Below are 24609 nucleotides of genomic sequence, written 5' to 3'. Positions count from 1 at the left end.
AAAACAATTTTATGCTTAAATGACTATTTTTATGATGAAATGGTTCTTTACACTGATGGAAAAGGTGCTGAATATGGTTCTATATAGAGCCTTTATGGAAATGATTCTATTTAGCACCAAATGGGTTCTTCTATTGTTGACATTGCAGCAACTGCAGAACCCTTTTTGATTTCATACCCCTAGGTTTCTAGTAGATTGTTTAGCGCCAAGCTAAAGGCGATGCAGCTTTAAGGTGGGACGAAAGAATCGAAAAAGGCGGTTCTAGCTTCTACATTTTACTTGAAGCTTGTGACAGCCGTATCGGCATATTTGCCCTTAGACTTAGTAGCAAGATCTGGTTTAGAGCTGCCGCCGCTGTTTTCCGCTTCTAGCAGCCCACTGATTGGGTTGCTATTCATATTCAATCAGTGACGTATCTAGAACTTCCAGAAGGTCTAGAGTGACCTTTTTCTCTCATGAAATGACAAATCAAAACGTGATTGGTTCCTCTGTCACGTCACATCTAACATACTATGGCTTCTCTTCAGCTCCTGAAGTCTTGACCAATAGCAGAGCTCACTTAGCTATATCTACCTAGATACCACAGAGAAAAGCAATTCGTGATTGGACAGCTTTCCACTGGGCTTTATAAGAATTTCAGCCTTCTGCTTCCATCCAAAACTTTACAAAGACATAAGAGTAATAATAAAAACTTGGAAAGCTTAAATTATAACGCAATTTTATTGGATAAAAATGAACTAAACACTTTCTACTGCCATTGTTTGTCTACGGAGGTTGCAAGGCTATGTGCTTGATTTTTTACACCTGTTAGCAATGGGTGTGGCTACTGAACACCCAAACTGAATAATTAGGAGAGGTGTCCACATACTTTTGGCCATAGTGTATAAAAATAGTTTATGAAAAAAGAGAATTAATTACAAAATGCTAATGAACAAAAACAGTTATTTAACATCCTCCAAATATGGTTGTAAAAGAGACCAAATTCAGAGATCTGATTTAACCACGTCTTGGTAGAAAGAGCGTCTGGCTCTGACCAGAATAACAAAATAGATTTTTAGCAAGATAATGAGAGCATTTAAGACACATTTACAGAATTTAAGGGATATATAACCAGGCACAGCAAGTAGATCCCATCATTTAGAATAGGTTAAGGCTACAACAGCTAACTAAGCTATCTTAGTAACTGTTTTCTAGCTACTGCTAAAGCTTCACTACAATAAATGGTACGTTCCTGTGCCTGGCAAACCTTTGGGTTACATAATTAGTTTTTTTACTCAAAATATTAACTGCACTTGTATAATTTTGCTTAACGTGATTAAAAAGAAATTAAACACATTCATTTTTATGCTACACATGTGAGTCACACCTTCCTTGTATGTCCACAGGGCTGTAATTTCCATCAGCTGTCATGGTGTCGCCCGTTTCCTTTCAAGCTCTTAATTGGCGCCTGACCAATATTGCACCTCAAGCCGTTGAGTTAATGGCAGCCGTCGAAGCTCAAAAGGGTCATGACCCTAAGGGGATTCCAATGTGGGATTAGCTTTAGCTTCAGCACCAGCAGCACTTCAGGCCACCACTTAGGATGCAACACAATGGCTTCCGAATGACAGCTTTATATTACTATAGTACACCAACACTCTCCAATTACAAAGAGAATACTGCCCGGTGTAGAATTCCCACAGACAAGACCGACGGCTAATTCTCATGGACGGACAGGTTGGTACACTTTCCGTGAATTAGAAGGAGAGGAAGAAAGAGGGGGGGAGTTTGAACAATGCAAGGGAAGAGTGAGAGGGGAAGGACTATGGGGTGGCCGAAGGAGCAAGGGTAAAGTGAACATGTTAGGACGGAAGGGGATATAATGAAACAAATGGGAAGAAAACAAAGGATGGATGGGATTTCAGAGCTCTTCTAACTATCGGAGGTGGAGAGAGAGAGTTCTGCAGTCCAGAATACTGGATTTAAAATGAAACAATGACTGTGGTTAAAGTTCAAAATGTCAGCATTAATTCAATTGTGTCTATGTCCACATCAGCTAAACTGTGCAGGAAATATTTCCCTTTTATACACAGTTCCCCCATTTTAAGAGGCCTAATGTTACTGGACGGCTCCGTTATCTGTGTTATCTAGTTCCTGTGCACAAGAGCTCAGAAAAGCTCTAGATGATTCTAAGTATGATCCTAAGATGATTCTGGTTGGTGGTTGGTGTAGGGTAAAGGGTAAAATACCCTACACTATACTAATAAGAGTCCTTGGGCAAGATTCCTAACACCACCTTTGCCTACTTGTGTAAAATGATCAAGTTGTAAGTCGCTCTGGATAAGAGCGTCAGCCAAATGCCATAAATAAATGTAAATGTAAGTAGAGTATTTGTGTCTTAAGTCTGCCGCTGTTGTCTCTCAACCCGAGAACCACAGAAAGTCAATGCCAGTTAAGCAAGCCATCATCAGGCTGAAGAACCTCAATAAATCAATCTGAGACAGAGCCGCAACATTGTGGCGTATTCCTGTTAAGAAACAAAAAGGCCGTAGAAGACCACAGCAGAAAGACTTTCTCATGAGCGAACCAAGACTCTACAGGATGTATCAGAAAGAGGAAAAAGACATCTACATGACCTCAGAAGATTTACCAGAAGATATAAATCACTGGGAATCCATGAGAACAGAAAAAAACAAGCCAGAGGCTGATAAGAAGCACAAACCACCCTACAGTACTGAAGCAACATGCCACACACAGGCATGATAAAGACTAACCTGTCTCAGTGATGGAATGAGGAAAGTGAGGATGACAATAAAGGAGCTATTTGTGATCTAAAGCATACCACCTTATGGGGAAACATGGTGGAGGTAGTATCACAGCACTGACACTGCAACTGCCTCACTTTCCTTATAAGAGATGTCATGTGTAGCATCTAAAATGAAGAGAACATCTGATCCAAATGCCTCAGAAATCAGTGGGCGTGGCTTCGTCTTGCAGCAGTATAATGATAATGGAGTCTAAGGAGTCTAAGGAGGAGGAAGGTACTTAACATCTAGTAATTGCTGTCCAGCTTTTCTTGAGTAATTGTGATCAAATAGGCTTAAACATTCCCCAATTATAGAAGAATTACAGACTTTAAATTGTCAAGATGTCATAGATTTGTAAGCCAACTCTTTCAGAGTGTTCTAAAGTGAAACGCTCTAGAAGAAGCTTACAATTAGAGTTGTTCAAGTGGTGGTGATAGGAACCAGACATATGTTCAATGCTTCTAACACCCTGCATGTGTTGCTCCACATGGAATGAGTATTAAAAATGCACTGTAGGCCAAAACCTTCTCTCAAATCTATTGAAAAGCATCAGGCAGCATATTTATAACCATTTTGAATGAGATTTTTCTGTGAGGGAGCTTGTATGGCAAAATATTATCCAAAGAAAAACCTTTTTTCCCCTCAGATTTTCTATTATGAGTGGGCAATGATAAAAATGTTAGCATTATATAGATGATTTTTGTTAACATGATATATAACACCCTTTTCTGACCTTGTCATATATTTATACATGTCATTAATTAAACAGCACTGACCATCTGCTTGCTTTATTACCAAGACAGCATAATTAGTCCTGTTCAAATGGATTTAGCCCTGTGCACTGTGTGTGAAATGGTGAAAATCTGTCATTTTATTCATAGATTTTATAGCAGTTTTTAAATGTTACATTACTAGCATATTTTGTTTGTGTGGTAAAATATTGTGATATGTAATATGTGTGGTGAAAATGTTTTAAGCATCGCAATATACAATCTTTTCTATACTGCCCACCTCTATTTACTATCATTGCAGTAATAGGAGTAATTAAAACGGCATTGTAGACATTGTGACCCCTGGTTCCTATCACAACCACTGTAGAGGAGCCAGTAAAGTTCTCTACAATGAATCACTTACAAACAAACCACTCCGAATATCCGAAGAAAAATCTGTGAAATTTCAGTTCAATGCAGATGTTCAGCATTTTAACCTCAGTACCACTGTTTTGCATCCACTGTGCTGGAATGCAGAGCCAAAATAACTTACCCTGCATGGCTGTCTAATTACTTATGGACCTATCTATACTCTGCTTTTCTGTTTCATGATCTGGATATTCTATTTATGTCCCTCTCTTTTACTCCTCCCATCCATCTTTCTATCCCACTGTCTCTCCCTCATCCCTCCGATAATTAACTACACGATGAAACAAGGTGGTAATTATCTCAAACACCCTTCGACATAAGCCACGTTATTGAAAGTCCTTTCATGTCCCTGCGTGACCCTCCACTGCAATTCGCCCACACTAAATAAGCTCCATACTCCGATATCATCTGCATCCCTACCTTAAAAACCCACCTAGATTTCACTGCCTTTAACGCTGCAGGAGCACAAGTGGACGACTTTGTAGCGCTGGTACGAGTGTATCAGGCACAGCGGTGCCACTGGTAGGTTCAGAGAGCCACCACCTAAAATATCCAGCCAAGAGAATCTCAGTGGTCATAACCTAACCATCAATGAAGGCTAAAGGATGGATAACACACCCTGGATCAACAGACAGGCTACAGTCTCTAACTGTACACCAGCAAGGTCAAGCTACAAATTTAGCAGTGGCTGATTACATGCAAAGATTTTTGCCAATCCAATTGATTACATTCAAATTATAGATTAAGACTGAGGTGTTTATGTGCTCACTGTACTTACCAGTCTGATGGACAATCTCAGTTTACTTGAACTCTACATGCAACCTGATCCAAAATTACACACCATGACCGTTAATTACGTTACCATGGTAAATTACGTTACCATGACAACAAGCATCCAGTCCAGTCAGAGTGAGATGAGCAGCAGTGAGCAGTGCTTGTGTTTTTAATCCATTTAAAATGATGTCAGACTCAGGAAAACGTACTTCACATGTCCTCATTAAAGAAGGCAGAGAGGAAGACGTTGTGTCCTGAGACACGATGAGACATAAACTGGACGTCCGTCCCACCGCCGCCTTTTAAAGATCAGAGTATAAACTGTGTCTCCTCTGCAGACCAGTTTCTGTTGAACGTTATAAACTTTCGTTATGACGCGTCACAGAACGTAAACTTTCTGATTGGGAATGTAATCAGACATAGGAATTTACACAGCTATTAATCTTCTACTTAAATTATTTACAGGATTACCCACCTCGTTCAATCAGATAGGAATGTCGAATGGCTTCAATCAGACTAGACTATTCTGACTGATGTGTCTATATGGACGTATTTTAGATCAGGTTCCCTAACTAACGGTCCTGAAAACATACGCTGACATTGCCATTAACAGTTTAGCACCTGTTTCCTGAGATCATACGGAAACATATTTACAGACAGCATTATCTCAAACCCAACACTCGCCTCCCACATCCATCTCTTATCACCCTCCGCTCCTCGTCTCTGCACCATTTCGCCTGCAGCTGCCTTAGAGACTAATGAACCAAAAAAGACAGAGAGACAGAGAGCCGGCCGGACGAGTGTGAAAGACGCAGAGGTTAGCGGCTAGTCATCATTCTACACCCGTCCTTCAGGGCCGCGGCACAGGACGAGCTAATTCAGCTAACAGCTGGCCACTTCCCTGTTGGACCAGCCCTTCAATCCCAGCCTGTGAAAAATTCATTGATTGTAACTATTAAGCCGTGAACCAGCACATAAATCGCACTTATAAATACTTTAAAACTTCTAATGCACTTGCTAGCTGAAGTCATAACGATCCAATTAAACAAGACACACACACACACACACACACACACACACACACACACAGTTTAGGCCGTGGCTTTCCAACTCAGAAGACAACAGTCTCTTTTCTGGACTGGCTACACACTCACTGCTGCGCTCTGCTTCCCTTGGCTACACGCGCTAACGCTCAATTAATGCCTCCGTTATACTCGCTAATGCCAAATTAACACGCACGCTCTTTTGCCCTCACTCACACATACATCAGCCAGACACAGAATAAAATAAATGACCTTCCAACATGCAAAATTAGCTGCCGCAATTAGCCTCTGCTTTGACATTCATATTCTGACACACGGCTTCTGTCTTGCACTGAATGGACTGCAAAACAAATGCTAAACTCTTCACACGTGGCTTCTTTCTACAGTCTGATTTATATTAGATATGCATGCAGAAAACACCAGACAAAAGCTGGAACACACCTTACTGAATGTGCATTTTTGCACAACCTGAACGACATTTTAAAGCAAAGGCTTACCCTAAAATGTAGGGATGCACCAAGATCTCAGAATCAGCATCGGGCCAAAGTCTAGATTTAATATTTCAAACCAATATTTGACGCGGCGTTTATTGTTTGCAGGACGTTTATAAGACGCTGGGCTACTGCAGTGCGGCCACAACGTCTGCGGTATGGAAGTTTGTTTGCGTTAGAGTGAATCGAGACTAGTGTTGCACTGATACTGATACTGTATTGGTATCAGCGCAGATACTGGCACTCACGCAGTATCAGTATCAGGGATGAGGTACTGATACGTATGACCGATACCACGACGCAGCTGCATGCAGGCCAGTAAACACTGGTGGTGCGGGATGACAAACAGCAGTAAAAATGGCAGAATCTGGAACGTCTGCGTTTTTGAGAAAACCACGCTAACAGAACCGCTTATCTGTTATCTGAATGGCTGAGCTGCTTCTTTCGGTAATCACTCATCTGCTGCTGTGTGGTCACTTACAATCTGAGCTCATGTTATTGAGAAAGCAAAAGGAACCAGCTGACCCATTGCATAAGGATAGCCTCTAGCCTTGGTTTAGCTTTTAGCATAGCAGTCCGCTAACTGGGCCTGTGCGTCCACTAGCCCTGTGCGCTGCCGTCTAAACACCACAGGTCAACATTTGCACTGTTCAACTGTTTTTAACCGTTTTGCACAATAACGATATTTTATATTCACTTAAGTTGCTACACATGATTCATATTACTCATCACATAACAGTAAATACTAATTACATAGAGTAAATAAACAAAAATAAGGTTTCTTAAGCATCTGATAAATATCATCCAACAAATAAATGCCATCTAGACAAGCTGTGTGTTTTACTTGTGATGCAGACCACAGATTTTACCAACATACTGTATATAATATTTGAAAAATGTAACTGTATAAATATACTCAGAGAGCGAGGCCAGGGACAGCTGTAGCATCACCAGGGATCCTGATGATAGGGCCTATGATTATATGGTTGAGCCCCAAAATTGTTCTTATTTGAAACAGAAGCTTGAAATAGTTGAGTTTACAAAATGACTCCCAAAAGAAAACATTTTCATTTCCATTCAAAATATATGCTTATTTCTTTAACGCCCCCCAGACGCTAGCTCAAACATTTCATTGGTCACTGCAGGTGCCCCATGTTATTTCACAGTAATGGTGTCCACTATTTTTCTAAAACATGCATGTTAAACTGGGGATCTTTGCTGTGGAGATTAGCGTTTACCCTCATCTAAACGAATTCAGTTCATGAAGGCCTTGCTAATCAGCTGATGAGCTGATTTAGGTGTGTTTAATGAGGCAATCTGCTGAAGTCTGCAGTGTTTGGGCCTGCGAGGACTGGAGCCTGACACACGTGTTCTAAAATGTGGGAAAACATTCCATGAGACTTTCAAAACTTCCAAACTTTTGACTGGCATATCCACAAAGAAGGGGTCACCACAGACTAGTATTCTAAAGTAAACAATTCAACGCAATTTAATTCACTCCACTTCCAGCTTTATTTCGGAACAATTCAGTTTTTTTTGTGCCAAATACATAAATAGGATAAATAGGATGAATTGCACACACAGCAGATGAATGTAGAGTATAAATACAGTGCATTAAGATGATACGCAGAGTTGAATTTATCATTACCAGCAAATGCACATCCTTTATTAAATATTCATGACATGTTGTTGCCTTTTATAACCGTAACACTTAGTAATGGCAAGTCATGGTGAAGGCCAAGCCGTATACTACCTGACAAACCTCTGTTACACGTCCATCTCTCATTGTCTCACAAAAACGAGTACACACTCACGCTGCACATCATATCCTGCCAGACTAATGTGTTTGACATTGAACAAATCAGCTGCCACCAGAAAGCTGTGAGAGGTGTTAGAACGGGAGCTGCAATCAGGGACCCAGCAGCGCTACAGGAGCAACAAGGAAGAAGTGTTTTAGGCTGTTTTCACACCTCGCTTCTTTTTAGGTTTTTAAAACATTGTACCTTTTTAATTCAGTCTGGTCGGTTTCACAAACTATACGGTACTGTGCAAAAGTCAGAGACCTTTGGTTTATTTCATTTCCATTAAAAATGATGTTAAGTACAAGATCAGCATCAGGAAAAAAGCAGAAAACAACTAAAACCAACATACATTTTTCAATATTTAGTGTCCACCCTTTGTCTCTTTTCAAAGAAATCTGCATTTTTCACACCTCCGAAGCTCAGTCTTAGAGGTTCGTTGCTTTTTCTGTTTCTCACAATCCAAACAATATCAACTTTAAAAATTTAGACTGCTCAGTCCACAAAACAGCCAATTCGTTTCAGATGTCAGGTTTGGATGGTCTAGTCCAGGGGTCGCAACTCAAATGTTAAGAAGAGCCATTTAGTTTCAGCAAAATTCAAACCACCTTGGGAGCCACAGCATTTTATGTTGTGTTACCATCTCGGCTGTGAATAGGTCTCTGATGTTCTATAGACTAAAATATATAATATAGATGAAAATGCAGACTCACTTTGCTCTGCTTTAATCTTTAGCTCAGTTATAGTGAAGTCAAGTCAGCTTTATTGTCAATACTATATGTACAGGACATACAGTGTATTGAAACTGCGTTACTCTCAGACCCCGTGGTGTAGCAATAACATTAAACAGACGCTAAACAGGAAAAGTGTGAATTTAAATAGACACTAAAAAAACACTAATCGTAAAAATAAATATTAACCGTAGAAAAATAGAATAATAAAAAAATATAAATATGAGGTCCTGAAATTAACATTCAAGTGACATAAGGCACCCACAGATTAAAGTCTGTGGGTATAAATAGTGCAATTAGAATGAGCTTATGGAGCAGTTAAGGTGAGGGGTGTGTAACAGTCCCTGAGAATGTCAGAGTTCAGGAACCACTTTTCTCACATCTCTGGCAGGAAACTTTTCCACCGAAGTGGAACAGTTTCGCATAAAATGTCTTTCAACGTTCGGCTTTTTACGAGGCTGAAGTCGCTTCTCATTCACCAGCTTCTTGGTCGTATTTTCTGGTTCCACCAGAATGTAACTGCTGCACCATTTAAGGTGGAACGGGAAAATTCGAATGAGAAGCTGTCTTCAGCTTTGCGACTTTTTAGTGTTTGCCAGTTTCTCGCTGCTGATCAAACGTATCAGGAAACCGGCTGGAGTGATTTATAAATGCAAACAGTCTGTTCATATCTAAATTATCGATGTTCATCTTAAATCTTTCTCTTTGCCTTTTCCTTAGCTACTAGCTAGGCAAGACGTTGTATGCATTGCTATGGTGTCCAGCAGTCTGCGGCAATCTTCAGGGTTCAAGGTCAGTGGATGAGCAGTTGTAGGCTAAATTAACTCCAGCGTTTAAGACCATTTAGTGTTAAAACTGTGTTGAACGAAAGATTTTTTGCAGATTTGAAGCAAGAATGAGGCTTGATTTTCTTCCTTATTCCCAAAGATGCAAGCTGTTTATCACGGTTTTTGTTTTTATCAGCTGGTGACACTGTTGGTGCTCTTCCAGGTCTTTTAATCACTTTTTGAACTACAGATTTAGAGCCTTTTATTTTTTATACTGAAGTGGACTGTCTCATATAATGTCTTTAAAAATGTCTGTGAAAAAGTAATAATTTGCACTTAATGCCTGTTTTTACTGCAAATGAAATAAAAGAAGGGAGCTTTGCATTGTATTGTATATATCTTAATATATTTATATGCCTTCATATATTTATAAATATACATATATTTATATGCATTCATAACAATTTCATGTAATAAGTTCCTGTGAAGGAGCTTTTCAGACGTCTGGTTCCTATCGCCAACACTGTGAACAATAAAACCTCAGTAAGTTTCTCTAGAACTGAACATTTCAAGTCAAACCACTCCAATTATCTAATACTTAATCTAATCATTAGATCATTCATATTATCTAGTGATTTATTTTGGTTACAGAGAATTTCTCCTTAAGGTCAGGGTTGGTTTAGGTGGAGCACAGAAGCGCATTCATACTGTGTGCACACTAATACACACTAGTTTGTGTGTGTGTTTTGAGGAAACATGCCTTTCGAGTTGTGTCATCATTGCACCAACGTCTTTATACACGTTATACTCACTACTGGCTCTTAAAAACTGATATTTCACATTAAAATTAGCTTACACTAAACGCCCACTGACCAAAACTAAATTACTGTAAACAAAGTTCAAAACATACAATGGATTGACCACCTTCTCACCATCTAACTGCAAAAACAAAGCTCTAAATTAAACTACAGCTGGCTACCGTGCAAGACACACCTAGTTTTAGCATGAGGACAAACCTGTTCAAAACTAAAGGCTTCAACGTTCAAAACTAAAGGCTTGACAGGCTGAATGTGTGTTAATGGGTTTGGCCCCATAATCCACACTGGTATCTCATGCTGCGTCTTAAATGACAGGATAAGCAAGGAATGATCTAAACGCAAAGCTCTTTAAAAGAGAACATTGAAAATGCTGCTTCACAGACTGCGTTTTAGACAGTAGAGCTGGGCAATATGACAATGTTTATCATTATTGTGATAAATTACATCACAATCCTTCACAATATGCTTATCGTGGATATCACCAGTACTTAAAAATCACTTCCAAACTGTAATGTTTCATTCAAATAGAGCATAATTAGTCATGTCTGATTGAATTTAGTGCAGCAAAGTGTGTGAAAGGTTGACAAAAGGTAACTGGATTCAAAGCTTTTGATAGTATTTATAATTGTGGCACTACTTTGTCCTAACTTGTGCGATGTCAGAAAAAGTATTATTGTAACACATGAAGCGTCCTATAGTCTTGCCATATTGCATTTCGCTATATGACCACTTCTACCTGTCGATTTAAATGGTTTGAAACTTAATGGTGACCAAATTTTGGTTTTAAAAATAAAGAGGACATTGGGGGTTGGAGGACAGCAAACAAACATGTAAGCAAAGCTGTATCCTGGACACGTCGGACCATTTAGAGTTTCCAGACAGATGCATTTTTTAGGTCACAACAGAGAATGTACAGCTACTCTTTTAAAACTACAGGCTGCTGTAGGCTCCTGGTTTTGTCTATGTTTTAAACTACAGATTTTAAGTCGTGTTAATGGTTAATGGTTTAGCCTGCAGGTTTAGCTTACAGTTTTAAATCGTAGACTATAGCTTTAAATGGTTTTGAACTACTGACAATATTTTAGCCTACAAGTTTAGTCTACGTTTTAGACTATAGTTTTAAACAGCTTAGAACTGTTGTCTATATTCTAGCCTGCACGTTTAGCCTATCGCTGCTGTCAGAGCGAAACCTCGTATCTCCACAATGATGACCTTACAGGCGAAGGAAAGAACCTACTTCATTTTTAACGTAAATCTATGAAAAACCAAGTAATTCTGGGCTGTTCTTTTGGTCCATTCATAATGAAACTTACACACAATATAAAAGACCAAAAACACTTTCAAATTACGTCAAAAACTGAAAAACGGAAAAATTGGAGGTTTTGTTTTCCGTCAACAGCTCTATGTTTTAGGCGGCTGTTTTAAGCAGTTTAGAACCACTGGCTGTATGTTGGGCTGTAGGTTTATCTTGTGCTTTAGTACGCAGTTATAACCCTATACTATGACATGTTAATAATCAAAAACATCAATGACTTGGGGTTTACACTTGATATTACATTAGTGTTTAACAAATATTCATTCGTTCACTTGGCAATACATTTGTTTATCATCTCTGCTAACATTAACATTCCCAGCTTTAACTTACACATATACGCTTAATACAGTCCAGACAGGAACGGCTGCGCCGTGCAAGAACCAGAATGATTAATCACACCATAAATCAACGTCAGCTGCCATGCTGTCAGGACTTTCTCCCATAATGGTCTGGCTAACAACGTGACAGCAACGCACGATTTGCGCCAGATGCCCAACTGGCATGCTGCTCAGCCAGTGGTAAAACTTTTTACAACGAACTCAACTGATAGACTTTATCTTTCGGCTCCATTTATAAAATGCCACCGAGATTAATCTGTTTCTCCAGCGCTGCGGCTCAGAGCGCCAGAACTGGACCATCTGCCTTGCAGCCGATGTTGAGACTGGTGCACCTGCGTTACATCCGGGTCCAAAACAACTCACTGACGGTCCATGAACTGCATGCAAAATATAATCAAATCTACACTACACATTCATAAGTGTAGTCTCTACTGGAGAGGGGGGCATTTTAAAATCCAGAGTTTGCCCCCCTCCCATTCAAAGAATTGTGAAACAGTCCACACTTACTAGCTGGATGATATGAACAGAATTTTTCCACGGATACATTACATTGCATTTTTTTCATTTCCTACACTACAACTATTTGTGAGGTTACACTACACACATTTCCAGAGTTACACTACAGCCATTTCCAGAGTTACACTACAGCCATTTCCATGGTTATCCTACAGCCATTTCCATGGTTATCCTACAGTCGTTTCCATGGTTACACTAGTCATTGCCATGGTTACCATACAGCCATTTCCAGTTACACTACAGCCATTTCCATGGTTACCCTACAGTCATTGCCATGGTTACCCTACAGCCATTTCCATGGTTACACTACAGCCATTTCCATGGTTACACTACAGTCAGTGCCATGGTTACCATATAGCCATTTCCAGAGAAACACTACAGCCATTTCCATGGTTATCCTACAGTCATTGCCATGGTTACACTACAGCCATTTCCAGAGTTACACTACAGCCATTTCCATGGTTACACTACAGCCATTTCCAGAGTTACACTACAGCCATTTCCATGGTTACACTACAGCCATTTCCAGAGTTACACTACAGCCATTTCCATGGTTACACTACAGCTATTTCCATGGTTACACTACAGCCATTTCCAGAGTTACACTACAGCCATTTCCATGGTTTCACTACAGCCATTTCCAGAGTTACACTACAGCCATTTCCATGGTTACACTACAGCTATTTCCATGGTTACACTACAGCCATTTCCATGGTTACACTACAGCTATTTCCATGGTTACACTACAGCCATTTCCAGAGTTACACTACAGCCATTTCCATGGTTACACTACAGCCATTTCCAGAGTTACACTACAGCCATTTCCATGGTTTCACTACAGCCATTTCCAGAGTTACACTACAGCCATTTCCATGGTTACACTACAGCTATTTCCATGGTTACACTACAGCCATTTCCAGAGTTACACTACAGCCATTTCCATGGTTACACTACAGCCATTTCCATGGTTACACTACAGCCATTTCTAGAGTTACGCTACAGTCATTTCCACGGCTATGCTAATTTTGTAAAAGAGAATTCTCATATTTGTGGGTTACTTTGATCGCTTGGTCAGCCATCTTGCCAGTTTTTTCCTTTTTTCTTATAACACTCTCTTTGGAGTGTGCTTCATGTAGCCTTAACACCCCACCCCTCAAACTCGACAGAAACTGGGATGCCCTACCCCTGGGTGTGAACATGCAAAAGGAAGGGGTAAGGGCTAAGTAATAGTTGCAAGGGGTGAAATGGGATTGGGCCCAGCACTACATTCTTATACAAATTTACCTGCAGGTGAATTCCTGCTTACTTTAAGTACAACATTGGATACAACCACAACTATTCATATAATGCAAAAACATATTCAGCACTCTGAAGTATGTAAACAAAGTAGAACAGTCCAGGACCCTTTTATTAAGAGTTTCTGCCATCCTCTCAAAGTTGACTGCCTCAGAAGTCAGACCCTCAGTACTGCTGGAATTAAGGCACTGAACAGTGTCCTGTGTTGACACACTTTGGATCCTGACCGAATGTAGCTCAGCATCTGAGTGTTTCCATCTACTGTTTGAGGTTTTAGACACACTAATCTTTCTAGGGAGCTATGCTGGCATACTTACTCTAGATACATGCAAAAGGTTGTAGGCGTAGTGTTTTGTTGTGCACAGAAAAGACCACATCTCTTACTTACCTGAAGTGTCCCACATGTTGAGCTCGATCCGCCGCTTGTCGATTTCGAAACTGGCCGTGTAGTTCTCGAACACCGTGGGCACATAAGTCTGAAATGTGACAGTTCACTGGAGCGGATTAGAATCCCATTACAGTGATAAACAGCCCTGCGCTACCTGATTTAATCTGCGCTGCAGTTTCTAATCTTTGAGAAAGTGCTTCAGGGTGGCTTAGAGAACAAATCACAACATCTGAACCATCTGTAAGCAAAAATGAAAAACATCAAAGCAGCTTTTAGGCTCTTTATTAATCTACCAGTTTGGATTAAACTGTGAAATGAATATGTTTCTGACAGATACACATTATGAACAAAATAATGCATCAACATTAAACAGCTTTAAGCCATTTTTGCCCAAATTTAGCATGTCTATAAACACTGATCGGACAAGAGCCTTCAACATGACTACATCTATCATATAACTGTATAATTAGCATTTTATAATTCTTCATAATTCTCTTTTGAATTAAACAGAATTAGACAATTTAGCACTCATCAATGTGAAACTGTTTCACTGGCCTCTTTTTGTCTTATCTTAAAATTTTAAACATGACTACAGTCATTGTTTGTAATTATTAACGCGTTAGCACACTATAACTTTAGCAGGCTAGCACTCAATCATGTTAAAATATGATAAAACTGATCAAAACTGGTTGAAAACTAGTAAAACTCCTGAAGCCCACCTCCGGGTAAGAGTCCTTGGCGAACACATGCAGTAAAGCGGTCTTCCCACACTGCGCATCACCCACCACCACAATTTTGCAGCGGCTAACTTTGCCCTCCATCGATCCGAATCTCTTCACAGTAAGATGGCGCTCGGCATCCGCTTTCCCGCGCAAACTTTGTTATTTTACCTGCCAAAAAAAAGAGAAAAGTACATAAAACAAAACTCCAGCGGTTCGCGCGCAAGTGACCGCGCAGCTCCACCTCGCTGCTCTTCAGCTCCAGTTTCTGAGGTAAAAAATCCTTTAAAAACGCCCAAAATCGGTTTCCACCGCGTTCACATGCGTTTCTGGAGCTACTCCGGCTCGGGAGTGAAACCTCCACCTCGCAGAGGGGAGATCAGCCGAGGATCTTCCACAGGTCACGCCCACTGCGCGCCTCCATCCAATCAAAACGCGGCGCCGAGGTTGAATATTCATATATTCAAATAAGTATAAACACCCTGAGCGGCGTTTTTCTCACGAGGCTCCAATGAAAACGCCGGGCTCAGAACTTTGGCTGAATATTCATGTATGTAAATAAGGACGGGAAGGCTTAACGTAGGAAATGTATTTTCCCTCACAAAAACAAACTTATCTCCACGTCTTAAGTGTAAATCGTTTACGTTTAATTTTCAAATCCTATTCGAGAAAATGTTTTATGTTCTATTTGGTGAATTAAAGCGACTGAGGCACAGAAAACCGGCGTCCCTGACTCGCCGTGAAATTGCGGTGTTGACTGACATCTTGTGGCCGCAGTCAGAACTGACAGCGCTGTGCTGCAGCAGAGCTGCGCCTTTGGGCAAGAAGAAAGACCTGCGAGGCTGATGTTTCGCTAATAAAGACACTGATATCGTGCCTAATCTAGGCTGTGTGTGATGGACGAGTGTGGATCAGGTAGTGTCAGCACGATTTTCATGGCCAGGGATGTGATTAATGAGATTTACAGCCCTAATCCCTTGAAATCCTGTGCAGATATATTTTTTTTATTATGAAATCTTCCTCCAGGACCTTATTCTCATCACACGTGTCTTTGTAGATGTATATAAGACTCTTTTAATAATAATAATATGTATTATTTTAATATGAACCACATACATATTCACATTTAGAAAGATGTATAACAGATGAGTTATTTACCCTTTTACAAATGTTGTCTAGACAATCTGTGCATTATATTTTGGATTATCGTCCAGCAATAGAATCAACAAAGTCTTAATCCCATCAGTCCTTGCACAAGTACATTTTTACAGACTACTATTTTTGATTTTCTTAGTTTTTTTAATGAAAAATATGGAAAGAAACAAAATATTTACAGTCAGACTAAGCAGAAACAATTTTTAGTTAAGTTTATGTTTTTCATTGTGGACCTGTGAACATGTCACGTATGTTTTTCCCAGCCAGTTTCAACACCGTATGATGAATTAATCTGTAACAAAAAACAGGAATTAACCATATAAAAGACAGAACTGTGCAGGTAGAATTGCTCCTCACTCTCTGTCACTATCTTTGTATAGTAGTTTGTGTTGGTAATGAAACGAATGCACTTCTAAATAACATACAAATGAATGAAAATGTGAGCGAACGCTGCACTTCCCCACATTCGCCACTAGAGGCCAGCGTTTCCACAACAATGAGGCGCTGGAGCGCGTCTTCCAAACATGCCAATCGCTGAAGGTAATAAATTAGCGCGTTAAAACATCTAAGGACTTTGATTAAAAGTTTATTCATTAAGTTGTTCATATAGAGTCTCTAAATGTTTATAGCAGTGGTTCTTACCATGAAATCGAAACTCTTGCATTGAGAGATGGAAAGAATAGTCTAAACACAGTTTAATTTAGCCATGGTGTGAAATTTGTCAGATGTTTAAAATAATAATAATCATTATTACAGTGATGTCGACAGATTAGCAAGAGAAAAAGAACTTTGACGGTCCAAACGAAACTGTAAGCAATGTAAGTAAAAAGTACTGCGGTGTTGTTTATGCCTGTGTTCTGTTTTAGCTTAGCTACCCTTTTCGTAGCTTCTGTTTAGCTGTTTCACTCTGGTGGCTATTATTCTTTCAGGAGTGTGTGTGTGGTGGTAGATGCCTTCTGGGAGGCAGTGGGTTGTTTTTTTGGGAGAAAAGAGAGCTGGTCTAGCCTGAGATGGGTTTTTGTTTTCCTCTTCTTCTAAGGAACAATTTTAAGCATAGATTATGGCCTCTCCTCACTCCTTTTCTGAACGACATCATTGAATGCATTCAATTTCAGTGACAGGAGCGAAAAACAGATCTTCCAAAATAGTCTATTAACGAAGTACAATTACTCTAGTAGGGATAGGCTCCAGCACCCCCCCGCGACCCTGACGGAGAAGCGGATTAGAAAATGGATGGATGGATGGATGGATGGATGAAGTACTCTAGTATCTCTGTTGCTGGCAGTAGTTTGGTTTCACTTAGGTATTAAAACTTCCTCCTTGTTTCTACACTCATTGTCCATTTTATCAGGTCCACTCCCCATAAAGGTGCACTTTGTAGTTCTATACTTACAGATGAAAAAAATTGGTAGCAATATTCATATGTCAAATCTTTAATTTCAGTAAAAAGAGCCGGTAGCAGGTGTAAAGTAACATGTATTGACTTAAGAACATTTCTGTTAGCAGCATTACATTATTCCCAACAACGCTATTCATTTTCCCCATAGAAATAGACTGAATAGGCCAAGGAGTGCCTTATATAAACTGACAGCTTCTGAGATGAAGTCACAACACAGCACAGCCAATCAGAACCAAGGTCATTTCCATACATCAGTCTTAAATGCCCAATAACAAAAACTCAATGATTCAATGGGATGGGAAAAAATAGCATGTAGTGTAAGGATAGTGTATGGAAGTGGATGATGGCTACATTAGTGTAAGGCTGGACTGGGACATACATCAACCGTAACATCAGACTGTATGGCAGGAAGCGATACAGTGGCTTTTCTCTCTGTTTGCTATGGCATTTCCTGTCCCACCCTTTTGGCATCGTAATCGCTCTCAGACACTTCCTTTAGCCTGAGTGACAGCGACAGCTCTGTTCTAGTTACATCCTCTGTACTAATGACTGTCAGTCTCAAATGCACCATTCAGTGGTTCAGCTTTGCATTTGAAAACATGTGATTCTTATTAAAACACAACGACCAAACTAGGATCTTATGGGCTCTGGTGCAAAACATTTGACAGCCCATATAAAAATGACTTTCACTGCATAAAAAATGACCACATGTTTTTGTTTGCTCACTATTGCTATTGCACTCAAGGCATACCACCCACTAGCCTCTGTTAACCTAGTTATCCAAAAATTAAGTATGTCTACTTACACTATATGGCCAAATGTATGTGGACACCTGACCATCACACTTATATGGGCTTGTTGGACAGGGGTATTAATATAGAGATGGTACCCCTTTGCAGCCATCACAGCCTCCACTCTTCAGGGAAGCTTTTCACAAGATCTTGTCTGTGCCCATTCAGTCAAAAGAGCTTTCGTGAGATCAGGCACCGATGTTGGGTGAGAGGGCCTGGCTCACGATTGATGTTCCAGTTCATCCCAAAGGTGTTCAATGGGGTTGAGGTCATGGCTCTGTTAAGGCCACTGGAGCTCCTCAACACCTGTCTTGTCAAACCATGTCTTTATGGACCTTGCTGTGTTCCCAGGGGTACAGTCATGCAGGAACAGCAAAGGTTCTTCCTGAAACTGCTGCCACAGAGTTGAAAGAATGTAACAGTCTAAAACATCTTTGTATGCTGTAGCATTAACATCACCCTCAGGCCCAACCCCTGAAAAACAGCACAGCCCATTATCCCTCCTCCACCAAACTTTACTGCTGACACTATGCATTCAGCTAGTGTTTTCCTGATATTCACCAAACTCAGATTTGTCCAAACTGTCAGATAGTGAAGTGTGATTCATCAACCTAGAGAACATGTTTCCACTGCTCTAGAGTCCAGTGCCAGTGTGCCAGTTGTTCGCAATAGTAGTACTTACAGTTGTCTGGGGCAGATCTAGCAGGTCAGAAATTTCACAGACTGACTTGCAGCAAAGGTGGCATCCAGTGACATGGCCACATTTAAAGTCACTGAGCTCTATGGCCCATTCTACTGCCAGTGTTTATCTGTGGAGGTTGCATGGCTGTGTGCTTCACTTCTGTTAGCCATAAGTGTGGCTGAAACACCTGAACTCAATAATTAGGAAGCATGTCCAAATACTTTTGGCCAAATAGCAGGTTTAAGATTTTAGAATTGAATATATGATGTTTCAAGTTGTTAAGTATCCACCTGATAGTCTAGTCAGCCTATTACTGTCAAAACATTTATGACAGTTGTATTCAAAAGTTTTGGCACCCCTGGTCAAATAATACATTTCGTTGATTTTCTAATGGAATAAATGAACACATCCTCTACAGAGAACACACACATGCACATTTTAAAGTGCAGGTACTGTATACCTGCTGATCTTCACATAAAAATGTGAACTGTCCAAATGTTACGGTACACTTTATATTTTATTACTTCCCAATACATGAAAATGCGACTCCAGAACTGTCACCATCAGATAAGCAGCACGTAAAGCTTTCATCTTCAAGAGGGAGGAGAAAATCAAACTGCTTCAAATCTGAAAGCATCCACAGGTGTTTCTGTCCATCCTTCCACTGTGAGACGACCACTCAGCACTATGGGTCTGAAATGTATAGCTGTCAAGGAGCCTCGCCGAGAAAAGGAGACGGACACAAAAGAAGAACATTTGCACAAAATCACTGAGGATTGAGGTTTTCCTGACTAATGAGTCCAAATTGGAGACTTTTGGAGGTAACAGAAGGCAGTATGTACCACCAAAAGACCACATCTACAAACATCAGTCTAGCATGGTGGTTGGAGGAAGTGCAGGTTTGGCAATGTGTAACAACATCTGGAGTTGGTGGTTTGTTTTTGACTAAAGGCGTCAGGAATTCTGACACACAAACAAACGTAATACATCATGCAGAACCCTCTGGAAAATGTCTGACTGGCAAAAAAATTGGGACAGTGACCCGAGAAGGTCAAGTCTCCTTAACAAAGAAAGCTACTGGTGTTCTCCGAATTATGGACCGACCAGACCTCAATGCCATTGGGATTGTTTGGATCATGAGAAACACAAACCAACTTCCAAGACTGAACTTCGGAGGTGTGGACGAATGTCCCTGCAGACTTCTATGAAAAACTGAATGAGTTTCCTGAAAACAATGGAAGATGGAAGCTGTGATAAAGGTAAGTGGATGCACTAAATACTGAGAATAAAGTGCCTTCTGTGTAAATTTCTGTTCTGTTGTCTTCCGTAATAAATGTTCTCTGCTTTTTTTGTTTTTCCTGACACCAAAAAAGTAATAATTAACTGGAAATGAAATAAACAAAGGCGTGATCTCTGATTTTGCACAGCACTGTCGATATTTTCCCCTCTCCAAGTGATAATGTCTTATGTAAAAAGTATTAAAAAATCATTTACATAAAGTTGTGCCTTTGGTTAAAAAAAAGTTGTTTTATTTCCTTCTAAAAATAATAAAAGAATCAAAATAATTTCCTCTGTATATCTAATCTCATATAAGAAAAAGTTTTCCCTAACAATAATGAATCTACACTGCACCTGAAGAATAACGATCATGTAAAAATGCTAAATTAATCATTTTAAAAGAAATAAATAAAATACAAAATCTGCTGTTTGGGAAAGGATTTTTAATTTAAAGCGTCCCAGGGGAAAAAAAATCCCCTAAAACTCCAGTCTCCAGGATTTCCATCTCGCCCGCTGTCTCAGCCAATGAGGAGCCGCCTTTGGCAGCGCGCGGACCTGCTGCTCTCACATCTGGCCAGAGCGCTCGAGCCTCCGCGTCTCCCAGCAACGGCGCTCCTCACTTCTCCCTCCGTTTACAGCCTCCTTTAACTTCTCTGTTTCCCGGTTTTACCCTTTTACCTGGGATTAAATCCGAGTTTCTTCTATTTCATTTTCTCCGTGTTGCCTTTGTAGTCGTGCCGTTAGCATGTCCGCTGAAGACGCAGCAGCAGCCGCCCAACAGCCGCTGGCTGAGGAGCGGGCGGAGGTAGAGCCACAAGCCGCGGAGCAGGCACCCGAACCCGCCCAAGAGCAGAAGAGCGAGTCGGTGTCGCAGACAGCGCCGGAAGACAATGCGCCGGAGGTGAAAGAGGAGGAAAAGAAGGAGGAAAATGAAGAGGATACGTTCACGTACCGCTCCCTGGTGTTAACGGGCTACGGCGGCTATGATAAAGTGAAGCTCCAGCTGAAGAAAGGCCTCCCGAGCCCCGGGGAGGGGGAAGTCCGGGTTCGAGTGAAGGCCTGCGGGCTAAACTTCGCCGAGCTGCTCGGCAGGCAGGGCCTCTATGAACGACTACCGTCTCCACCCGTCACCCCGGGGATGGAGTGCTCGGGGGTGGTGGAGGCTGTGGGAGAGGGTGTGCAGGACCGGCAGGTGAGTGTGGAGCACAGCCAGGCTGCAGGGGCTGTGGCGGGTGGGCTGGTGGGAGGACGGGGGGCTGGGACTGCGCAGCAGACTGCAAACACTTGAAATCACCTCCTTGTTTTTTACACTCATTGTCCATTATATCAGCTCCACTGGCCGTATAGGTGGACTTTGTAGTCCATCTGTTTCTCTGCATACATTGTTCATGCACTTTCAACCTCTTCTTCAATGGTCAGGACCACCCCAGAACAGGTATTGTTTGGGTGGTGGATCATTCTGATCACTGCAGTGACACTGACATGCTGGCGGTGTTGTGCTGGTACGAGTGGATCAGACACAGCAGTGCAGCTGGACTTTTTAAACACTGTGTCCACTCTCCTGCCTTGCTGGTCCACCTTGTAGATGTAAAGAGACGACAGCTCATCTGTTGCTGCAGAGTTGGTGTGGGTCATCCTCTAGCCCTTCATCAGTGGGTATTTTTGGTTGGACTAATCTCAGTCCAGCAGCAGTGCTGTGTCTGATCCACTCATACCAGCACAACACCACCACCACGTCAGTGTGACTGCAGTGCTGGGAATGATCCACCACCCAAATTGTACAGGTTCTGTGGTGGTCCTGACCCTTGAAGAACAGGGTGAAAGTGGGGGCTAACAAAGTGTGTAAACAGATGGACTTCAGTCTGTAATTGTAGAACAACAAAATCCACCTATATGGCTTGCTTTTAAATAAAGAGCCAGCTCTTACAAGCGATTGTCGTGGTATCGGACAATCAGATAAACAGAGCTGACTAATCCTCAGTAATCGTATTTACTGGGCACTGGGCTCTGGGGAGGGACTGCATGGGCGAGGCTTGCATTGAAAATCAATACGACCCAGCAGCTCCTTTTCACAGACCATCTCTTTTCTCCAGCATGTTCTTCGCTATTCTTTGTAAACGTGTTGGGTCAGAAGGTTTCGTTTAAGGCCTCGTCTGTCACCCCCATAGCAGCGTACTGGAATATGTTGTTTCCAGCTGTGTGGTAATTCACTTAGGCATATCTGTAGAATTTGAATGGAGGCTTAATTCATTCAGTGCCTGAATTTGGCAGGGTTCAATTTTATGATACTAATAACAACAATAATAATGTATTGTATGGGACACTGCCACAACAGAGTAAACCTTAAAGCTTTTTTGTAAGTCTGGTCCCACAAAAAGTGCCAAAGTTTGAACTTTCAACTCAAACTCCCACAGCGTCAACTTTATACCCAGACAGTTACGGCATATTATGGGTTACGCCGCTCTTTTATGGCATAATATAGGTGAGCCTGCTTTGGTACGGCATATTCTTACTTACTCAGTAACCCATATATAATCTCTTACGCTCTTATGCAGTGTCCCGCTTGGCCACCACATTACGAGTAAGGCCACTTGCTACACTGCTTGGTTGCGCCATATTACTTGTTATACTTTTGGTTGTTATGTCACTCAGTTACATCATATTACGGTTTGCGCTACTTGGTTAATCCATGTTACAGGTTGTACAGCTTGGTCATGCTATACTACTTGCTACAATGCTCATGGGTTTTACCACTTGATTATACCATATTACTCATTATGCTGTTCAGTTAGCCATATTACAGGATATCCATCCATCCATCCATCCATCCATCCATCCATCCATCCATCCATCCATCCATCCATTTTCTAAGCCACTTCTCCGTCAGGGTCGGGAGGGGATGCTGGAGCCTATCCCAGCAGTCTTCGGGCGGAAGGCAGGATACACCCTGGACAGGTCGCCAGTCCATCGCAGGGCAGACAGACAGACATAGACAGTCACCCACACACTCACACACCTAGGGGCAATTTAGCATGTCCAATTGGCCTGACTGCATGTCTTTGGACTGTGGGAGGAAACCGGAGAACCCGGAGAAAACCCACGCAGACACGGGGAGAACATGCACACAGACAGGACCCCGGTCGCCCGGCCAGGGAATCGAACCCATTGCAGGATATCCCACTTGGTTATACCACATTACTGCTTATACTGCCTTCTTACATTATATTACAGGTTACACAACTCAGTTAGGCCATATTACTTGTTAAAGTTCCTGGATACATCATATTACAGGTGATGCCACTTGGTTATACTATGTTACTAGTTAACCCCTAACATGGCCATGGGCCTGCCGGCAGACCTAAAGGTGTATTGCACACTTCTGTAACCTTTTTGCACTCAAGTCCTGATAGATACTGAGTAATATGCCTTAGTATGTAATAAGCCTGGCATTTTAAGGGGTTAATATTACCAGTTATATTGCCTCCTTATGTCATATTATGGGTTACATCACACCATGTTATTTGTTATGCTGGTCAGTTACACCATATTGCAGGTTGTGCCACTTTTACGATGTTACCAGTTATACTGTGTGGTTACATCGTATTATGGGTTACTTATTGCGCTTCTTGGTTACACCATATTCCATGTTATGCCACTTGGTTATACTGTATTACTCATAATGCCACCTGGTGACATCATATTACATGTCACTCAGTCGTGCCATAGTACTTGTTAAGATGCTACAGGTTGTCAAAATTATTGCTTATATTGCCTGGTTACGTAATATTATGGGTTACGCAACTCGGTTATAGGTAACACCGCTTGGATACTCCAGTCACAGCTCGTTCACACCGTATGGCTGATGTACGAGGAGGCAGACACTCCCGTGACATCCCATTATCTGCCTTATGACACTTGTTGCCATGGCAACGGAAAGTCAGAGAGGAAATGGGAGAGACAATGAAGCCGTGAAAGAGACTCCTGATAGAAACAGGCTTCTGGAGCGCTGACACCTGTTGCTGACCTAAAGGCAGGGACTCTCGCGATATTGAATCACAGATCTGGAGTAACCGAGGAATGTCCAGCGCAGAAACGTGAACCCTAGTTCATGATATTGATTTATTTTTCAATCTTAGCCACATACAAAACATGTTTTTAATCATTTTGATCGATCACTCAAGGTCACACTGCTCTCTCTCTCTCTCTCTCTCTCTCTCTCTCTCTCTCTCTCTCTCTCTCTCTCTCTCTCTCTCTCCCCACTACTCAGTGTGTGTGAGCACAGCCCAGTCCCATATGAGCATAATTATCCTCCTTTGTCTAACATTGTCAGTTTGGTATTTCCTATCCCACCCTTACACGCGCACACACAAGTGCACACACACTG

The 24609-nt window shown here is 41.3% G+C and overlaps 2 protein-coding genes across 2 annotated transcripts in view; one reads left to right on the top strand and one right to left on the bottom strand.

The window, feature by feature from the left end:
* LOC108431422 (rho-related GTP-binding protein RhoN) overlaps nucleotides 1-15022 on the bottom strand; it is a 66426-nt gene extending 51404 nt beyond the window's left edge. The window contains exons 1-2 of the mRNA XM_017704547.2: nucleotides 14921-15022; nucleotides 14202-14289 (exon numbers count right to left, since the gene is read on the bottom strand). Coding sequence (XP_017560036.1) covers nucleotides 14202-14289; nucleotides 14921-15022 — 190 coding nt within the window. The remainder of the gene's footprint in view (nucleotides 1-14201; nucleotides 14290-14920) is intronic.
* A 5745-nt stretch (nucleotides 15023-20767) lies between these two features.
* The window catches only part of LOC108431421 (synaptic vesicle membrane protein VAT-1 homolog), a 30632-nt gene continuing 26790 nt past the window's right edge, over nucleotides 20768-24609 (top strand). Inside the window, exon 1 of the mRNA XM_017704546.2 lies at nucleotides 20768-21417. Coding sequence (XP_017560035.1) covers nucleotides 20971-21417 — 447 coding nt within the window. The 5' untranslated portion in view covers nucleotides 20768-20970. The remainder of the gene's footprint in view (nucleotides 21418-24609) is intronic.

This window comes from Pygocentrus nattereri, chromosome 13 (genome assembly GCF_015220715.1).
Source record: "Pygocentrus nattereri isolate fPygNat1 chromosome 13, fPygNat1.pri, whole genome shotgun sequence".
NCBI classification, from domain to species: Eukaryota; Metazoa; Chordata; class Actinopteri; order Characiformes; family Serrasalmidae; genus Pygocentrus; species Pygocentrus nattereri.
This window is presented reverse-complemented; position numbering and strand designations above follow the sequence as displayed.